This window comes from Epinephelus moara, chromosome 22 (genome assembly GCF_006386435.1).
Source record: "Epinephelus moara isolate mb chromosome 22, YSFRI_EMoa_1.0, whole genome shotgun sequence".
Lineage (NCBI taxonomy): Eukaryota > Metazoa > Chordata > Actinopteri > Perciformes > Serranidae > Epinephelus > Epinephelus moara.
Window position 1 is genome coordinate 13,593,674 of NC_065527.1, and position 8,711 is coordinate 13,602,384.

The following is an 8,711-nucleotide window of genomic DNA, read 5'->3' on the forward strand; positions in this document are numbered from 1 at the left end:
CGATTCAGAGCATAAAATTTGTTTATTTACATTAAAAAACATTTTTTACAACGAAGATGAAACAATGTAGACACTGCTATAATTTTGTATGGATGCCAAATGCTGTAATAACACACTAAATTATTAGCTTGAACTAGCATTATATAACTTAATCAGTTTTAACACAACTTGGTCTGTATCGACTGATACTGATACTTTCATCACTCCCACATTATCATATAATGTGCCCACAACTGAAATAAAGTTTTTGACACAGTAATATCGTCTATAGTTGTTAAATGTTTAATATTATGCCTCATATTTCCATCTAGGTAAAGTGGGCTGCTAATAAGTGTGTATACATATACAGGCAGTGTCTACGTCCTTATATACACTACTTCACATGGTCAATCATCTCAGACCGAGTTTTACTTTTAGGGATTCCATCACATTACATCAGTAGGATTCCTTTCCTGATTCAGTTTTGGGGTCATTCTATGAAGTACTCAGAGACGACGTGGGCACATGAAAAGCTGAGACACCTAAAAACAAATCCTTGCCTTTTCTCATCAGCATCATGTGGGTCTAGTTTTGAGATGCATGGGTGTGGCACAGACTGGGGATGAAGATGTGGAGTTCAGAGGCCAAGTCCCAACAGAGTCCTCCTATCACCTCAGCTTGATGAACCAGTACAGGACAAAGAAGACGAACAAGCAGAAGAGCAGCATGTAGCACAGCAGTTTGGTCTGACTGCCTCTGGACAGCTGCTTGACTCTGCCGATGGTGGCACCAAGCAGGCCGCCTGTTGAGTCAAAGTCTGTGTCCTAGTGTGAGAGAGGGGAATGCAGAGTTTAAAGACCAAGCAGGCCAGCAGGCAAACATACTTACATGGTGAATGTAGATACATGCTTTTGCTTGAGTACAATTCTGAGGCACTATTTACCTTTTCAGCTACATTTCAGAAGGAAAATTGTCCTTTCTACTCAATTTATTTGACAGTTATATTAAAGAATATGAATGGAATGAGATGTATGAAAAGACAGAATGGAATGAGCACAAATGTTGCACAGTAATGTTGTACACACTCCCCACTTACACACAAATCCTCTTATTCATATATATATATATATATATATTCATATATATATGAATATATATATATATATATTCATATATATATATATATATGAATATATATATATATATGAATAAGAGGATTTGTGTGTAAGTGGGGAGTGTGTACAACATTACTGCACATAGGATTTGTAGAAGTCCAGGCTCAATAGCAGCAGTTATATTGGTAGTGTTAACAGTAACAATGGCAGTAGTAACATGTAGTTGTAAGTGCCCTCCCCACCTGCTGCTACATTAAAATGCTGCTTCCGGGTCAATATCAATTAGGAAATAATATGATAAATCACAGCACAATAAGTGTTTATTCCTTAAGTAAATTTTGCTGCAAAACTTTTGTACTTAGAGGAATACTTCTCTCGAAAAAATGACCATTTGTAAATTGTGTTACACTGAATTCCTTAAAAAATATATTGTCATATGCCTCCACAGAGAATGGCAAACATATTGATTTATTGATTTATTCAGGATTACCTTTAACAAAAGTGAAACTATATCAAAACATGTTCACAAACTCTCACATAACTCTTTCCAGTATAACCCAAGTCTTATTTATCCAATGATATGCTCAGTACTTCAAAAACTGACAGCAAAACATATCTATGCTCTCTTCAAAGCCAGACTCCAATACTAAGGGAATGTATGTGTTTGGGAAGTCCTGAGCTCATGACTTGATAAATGAGACTTGCTTTTGCTGTTGTTAAATGGGATCCCCAATCAATCAATACATGCAGTTGTCTTCACAAATTCAAGGTAACACTGCATAACTTTCCGGCATTAACCGAAAGTCACTGTCCCGCCTCAAACTTACTGGTTTTAATAGAGGACATCACATCAACCCAATCCTGGCTTCTCTCCACTGGCTTCCCGTTCATTTTAGAATTGATTTTAAGACTTTACTGATCACTTTTAAAGCTCGCCTGGGTCTGGCCCCTAGCTACACATCAGAAATGTTGACCCCATGTGAGCCGGGGCCTCCTGGCAGTTCCAAAGTCGAGGCTGAAATCTAAAGGTGACCGTGATTTTGCCATCAGGGCCCCTCGGCTTTGGAACAACCTGCCTGCGGAGATAAGGCTCGCAGATTCAGTCACTTCTTTTATATCACCCACTTTTACAGACTTGCCTTTAAGTAATGTCATCTATTTTAGATTTCAAACCGTATTTTTTATGTTAATTTATTTATTTATCTTAATGAGTATATCTTTTTGCCCTTATCGTCGTCATTCTTTTATTTATATTTATTCATTTATCTACATTTTTTTTATCCTTTTGGTCTTACTCTCATTTGCCTTTACCGTGACATTTGTGTGTTTAATTGTCATGGCTTCGCCCTCTATTTTTCTCATTTTATCTAATTTGATCTCGCCTCTGTTCTGCCTGACTTTTTGCTTTGTTTGTCAAAGCACTTTGTTAACTCTGTTTTTAAAGGTGCTATATAAATAACGTTGTTATCATTATTATTATTATTATTATTATTATTATTATTATCATTATAACTAACTGATTCACAAATGGTCTTTTGTGGGTTAAGTATTCCTTTAAGTAAGACTTTTATTTTTAATAGGTGCTGTGAATATCTCCTTTACCACTTACACTTTGTCACAGTGTTTGGTCAGTGAGAAAGGAAAATGAAACTCACCATGTCATCCAGCATTTTATTCTGGTATTTCACTTCCGTTCCGATGTCGATAGACAGCTGTAAATATGAAGTATCAAAATGTAAATATCAAGACAACAAGGCCATTAGTTAACATTATTTTAGACCTAACAGTCCATATGGGACAAACGTTTAAGATCTTCAATGAGATATGTGTGATATATTACATGTGACAACACAGACGTCCACCACACAACTCTGATGTGCAGCTTTTTCTGTAGCATTCACCAATATTAAAACACTTAATAAACACATTTAACCAACAGTAACTTACACTTTTCAAAGCGTTGACTTTAGCTCTCAGTCCCTCCTGTAGGTGTTCATTTTCCTCTTCATACACACTGTATCCACTTGCTACATAATTCCCAGCACCTCCTTCACCTAAATAAAGCGACAACGATGATTAAAACACGGTTTTAGCTATTTGTTAGTATGTTAGCCTGTCACAGACTGTGGAGTTATGTAAACGTAGGCCTGGAGTACACATCATTCATTCACATTTGGCAACAACATTAGCTAACGTTAGCTCGCTGTTAGCTAACTAGCAAGCAGGCTAACTATGAGTTTAAAATCAAAATGTCCGCTTGTCTCTTACCCAAACCGGCGCGTCTCATCTTGAACCGCTTAAGGTAACACTGTCCGGTGGTTTATGTAGCGTGTAAGGAAATAAATTCAGACTAAATAAGCCAGAAATCACAGCTAATGGTGAGCGGGTAAGAGGGGAAACTCCGTCTATATCAGCAAACGCCACGACATCATACGGTGGCCGGCGAGGACAATCCTTGCCTGACATGTCCGCGTCACAAGAAAAATGATGCAAGATGGGTTTGACTGTTTGACCCACATACAAAACAAGTATGGAGTTAACTGTAACGACCTTCTGAAATCCTTCACTATATATTAATTATTATTATATGTATATTAATATATTTTTTAACTGACTTTTATATTCACAAATCCAAAGTCTTAAAGAAAAAATCTTCAAAAATGTTCAAATATAGCCTAAAGTCACTGTACTTAAATAACGTTTAAGTATTCATTTTTCTTTATCCTTCTTACCACACCCTTAAGATCTCCAAGGCATGTCTGGAACTGTGAACTCATGTTTTGTACACAATGTGTTACAATCTTTCTGCATAACAATTTCAAGAAAGTTTATTTAAAAAACACTTTATGAATGTGTGTTACATTTAATTATTTTAAGACAAATCTGATAAGAAGTTTTTGTTTGTTTCATGCTTGCATGTGTGTCACTGCAGTTTGTGTATGCCTGTAGGGAATACAAGGAAACCTGTTTTAAACTCATCTTAACAGAAATTAGCATGTAAAGAAACAAAGGCACCAACAAAGGCAAACTATCAGCAAACCCATCAGCGTCTTCTGCTTAATGATAAAGGTTCAGTATCATGGTGAGCTATTATAGATTTTGAGTTACAGGAGCTGTTTCGAATGTGTAAATCAAAGTAACTATACATTGACAGTCGATTTTCATGGTGCTTTTCATTATTTGTTTTCTTTCTGTTTGTCTTCTTGTTTGTATGTTCGTGTCTCTTTTTTTTTTACTCAAAATAAATATCAAATATCATACAAGAGCAATATCACAACTTGTCACAAGAATACAGATACAATTCTTAATTTGCTGTTGAACTAATGATGCAACTTTAGGCAAAGTCAAAACTTGCACACAATGTTTGTTTTCTTTTTCCTTTGGACTTTTTTATTTTTGACAAAGCTTGTAGGTACACATTAACAAATAATTGCTGCCAATGTCACAGCATATATAGATAACCCTATGCCTAATCTCAAACGTGCATTATAGAGGAAAAATAAAAACAAAATGAAGTTTAGTGCCTCCTCCCTGGCCTCAAGCATAACATGACCTGCCCAGTTCATCCTCAACAGAGAGTTCCACAGATAAAATCTCTATTAAAGAGTAATTTCACTGTTGTGTAGAAAGACTGTGTGGCAGCTACCACCTAACAGCCAACATCTTTTTTAGGAACAGTGCATGCTGATAGCCATAGCTGCCTTTGAGTATGGTTAAAGTTCTGCCTTTAATCATCATTGATTAGCATACATGCTGGAGAGCAGTCAGTCTTAACGATGGACACTTCCACATTATATGTAAGAAATCAAATCACACAGGGTACAGTTTGGAGACGTTAATATATTCATCATATAACGCCACTTTGGTGTTAAGTAAGTTTGATATATGAATTTCAGAGAGTAATTTATGATTTAAGTTTTGTGAAGAAAGGGAAACATTCCCCCAAACTCTGACCCAGTCTATCAGTGATTGAATGTAGTCATTATTCCAAACTGTCATATCACCCAGTGGAGTTTGTGTGTGCTCTAACAAAATATTATAAACTAAAACAAGAGTGTCCTTTAGCTAATCCAGATAGTTTCATAATTAAGCCCATTACTGGATGAGTAACCAAATGGCTGTCACTTTAGATATTTGCAAGCAGTATATCAGATCGTAATTGTAGATAGCCTACAGAAAAAAAGGAGTTGGATTACAATTCATATGTTTCATTCAGATCCTGAAAGCTTCTTAAACCAGTGTCATCAGTGTTCACCTGAATTATACCATTGAGATGAGGTAAAATATTCTCCTCCAGACTTTAATGAATTATTCTAATACACTGGTGGATTGGCATGCCAGTGTGAATTCCAGTTATATATCGTTTCAATTTTCAAAAATTTTGAATCGTATAGGCTTATTATTTGTCATCTAAAGTGCCATATCGTAGGCAGCTGGACTTGCTTGCGTTTCTTGAAGACGTTTCGCCTCTCATCCAAGAGGCTTCTTCAGTTCTAAATCACTGGTGCAGGGTTGCAGGCTTTAAATCCTGTGTGGGTGTGAACTCCTGCAGAGTCATTAAGGTCACGATGTGAGTCGTTGGCCCACCTGCCCACCATGTGAGTCGTTAGGGTCAGGTGGGACCAGGGGTGAATGGGTGTGAAGTCGTTTGGAGAGGGATCCCAAGACTGCATTGTAGGTGGGTGATAAGTGGTGCCTCTCTTTAACAATGGTCGTTCCAGCTTGACGTAGATGACTTCTTTTACACCTCTTTCAAACGATCTTTCCTCCCTGGCCAAGATGTGCACATTGCTGTCCTCAAAGGAGTGTCCCTTCTCCTGTAGATGTAAGTGGACAGCTTTTTGTTTCCCCAATGTATAAATCTGTGCATTCCTGGCTGCACTGAACAGCATACACGACATTGCTCTGCTTTTGCAGAGCTTTTGCTTTTGCTTATTATTTGTCTGTGCTTCAGTCTGCATTTTCCAACAGAGAGGCCTGTCGTTCAAGTGACCTGGTGCCACCAAATTCCTCTCAATATTGAGCCATTGAGTTGAGGTGTTTCCACTGAACAAACTTAATAACTGGCAAAAGGTAAGAGCCTGGAAATACAACTTAAAATTTAGTATAGTCTAACAAACTCCTTCTTTCTTTGAGTGGCCAGTTTTATTTTTAGACATCTGCCTTTCCAAAGAAACCGAATAATATATATATTTTTTTTAATAGGTCTATTTAAAATTCTGGAACCTTTTGGCACCATTCATTTTGGATATGTTTACAACAGCTATTCTGACACCCCTTTTCCACCAACAGGGAACCAGTTCCATTCTGGTTGCTGCATCTAATTTTGAAGTGTTTAGAGTATTTCATTCAAAATAACCAAAATAATTCAGAGCCTGAAAAGTTGATTTCACAAGTGGAACCAAGAATAGCAAGTCTTCCTCTACCTGACATGCACACCGTGACGACATCAGCTGGCATGTCATAATGTACAGGTTGAAAAGAGAGCATTGAAACAGCAACACTGAAAAGGTCAAGTTAGGAATCATCAAAGTGTGTGCTGTGGACTCATTAATAGTTATTCCATGCTTGTTTTTTGGGTAAAAACAAGCAGCACCAAGGTTCCAAGAATCCTGAACGGAACCGGTCAAGAACCAGAGCTAATTTGGTGGACAAGGGTAAGAGAGGATCTTGTGGAATGGCTGTAAATACAGCACTGATAACCAAGGTTTCCTCACATTGAGGTTAAATCAGAATTATGTTTTTGTGTCTCTTGTTATTATGTGTATATGCGTAGAGGTATACCCAGTCTTGTAAATGGCCACATCATTCATATGTTTGGATATCAGGCTCATACCAGTTGCTCTGCTTTACCAGTAAAACAGGCCCAATCTTTCAAACTGGCCCAATGCACGATTTACATATAAAAGAAATACAATTATCAAGACAAAGCGCCGTAATTAAAAAGAAAACAACAGATTTACCCATCTGTGAAACACAGTAGGTCCCAAAGCAGCAAACATCAATGGGTTAATCTCCCTTTCGTGGGAGAAACATATCATTATAAGGAGAAAATTGCCATGATGTTCCTTTTAGACACAGACAGATTGTTTCCTTTGAACATTTTGAAATGTGACTACCGTAAAATGGAGACAAATATCCTCTGTGGGTTTAATAACAGGGCTCACTGACACATCCGTGCTGTGCTGTGTAGGATAGAAAAGAGTTTCTCAATATTTCCAAAATCCTAGAGGTGCTGTTTAGCAGTGATTAGCTTTCCTTATCCCCTCATACATCATCCCTCACCTAGCCTTGTGCCAATATAAGAGGAGACAGCTAATATGATATAGGAGATTAAAATGACTTTCCTGATGTTAATTTATTCCAAGCCAATATCTTATAAATAAATACAACTTTAAGCTCCTATCTACCATAATGCATTTCAATGCCCTGGCACTCATCTTTTTATGTATCACCCAAAGGCTTTGCTGTATGCATGACCTTGACATGACTGTCAAAGAAACAGAGGATATTGATTGAACTGTGTGCGTATCTCAGCCTTTGTGGATCTGAGAGGATTGGATTTATCAGATGGGTCTTAAGAGCTGAGAAAGGCGCATGGACGTTTGAAAACTGGTCTTAATCCTCATTGAAACTGAAGATCCACAGCACCCGTGGTACAATGATCAACACACATACTTTGGCTTAAATGTACACTCATGCACATACGTCTAGGCAGTCCTGCGTACACAGGAAGCTGTGTGTTACAGCCATCTTGTTTCCATACCTTCAGGTATTCTGTATATGTGCATACACTGCAATGAGGATAATCATATCTGACAGTTCAATGACTTCATTTCTGATGCACAATTTGGCAAAGCTTCTCAGACATATTACTTGTATTATCAGGGATAATAAAGGAACAGTCCAGCATTTTGGAAAATCTTACTTGAGGAAAGGAAATAAGAGGATTGACACCTCTCCTGACAAGCAAGATACATGATGTTATTTGGTGACTATTTGCAGCAATTCCAATTTTTGTCCTTTTACTTCATTAAGGCACTTGAGGGACATTATGGGTTTTTTTAACGCTATTGCTATTGTCCAAATACACAAACAGGACCTACAGATGTGCCATTAAGCCGGAATATATTTCAGAATGACAGTATTGCCGATGGTTGTGTAGCCTGAGCAGGAGATTCAGCTCTTCCTTGCACAAGGGCACTGGAAAAGTTGCATTTCCCATACCGGGAGTTGAACCCGGGCCGCCTGGGTGAAAACCAGGAATCCTAACCGCTAGACCATATGAGACATGTGAAACAAAAGAAAAGGTGTCAACAGGTATCCTGGTTCTGTCCACCAACTTGATTTTTCTTTGTTTGATTTGTACAAAAACTGAAGTGTAAATGTGGCAAAACCCCTCTAACATCTGGCTTGTGTCTTTGGTGGGAGAGGTTACAATTGGTATTCATTCCCAGGACAAAAGACTCTGCAGTAGTCATGGGTATCAGTTAGCTCAAGCTGCGATCAGCTCCAATCAGCAGCAATGGCAACACACATGGGTGGGGCACTAATTTTGCCCCTTTTCCGGCACACATCAGTAACTTCTGCGACTCTTTGTCATCTCTTGCACAAACT

At 37.8% G+C, this 8,711-nt stretch overlaps 1 protein-coding gene and 1 non-coding gene across 2 annotated transcripts; both read right to left on the reverse strand.

Annotated features, from left to right (window-relative positions):
• Positions 1-3: 3 nt before the first annotated feature.
• bet1 (Bet1 golgi vesicular membrane trafficking protein) lies at positions 4-3,548 on the reverse strand. The gene is made up of 4 exons (XM_050034204.1): positions 3,363-3,548; positions 3,042-3,148; positions 2,750-2,806; positions 4-803 (listed from the first exon to the last, which is right to left on the reverse strand). The coding sequence occupies exons 1-4, from the start codon at positions 3,379-3,381 to the stop codon at positions 648-650; spliced, it is 339 nt and encodes a 112-aa protein (XP_049890161.1). The 5' UTR covers positions 3,382-3,548; the 3' UTR covers positions 4-647.
• Positions 3,549-8,312: 4,764 nt separating this feature from the next.
• trnae-uuc (transfer RNA glutamic acid (anticodon UUC)) lies at positions 8,313-8,384 on the reverse strand. Its single transcript has one exon. It is a non-coding gene; the product is annotated as a tRNA-Glu (tRNA).
• Positions 8,385-8,711: the final 327 nt, after the last annotated feature.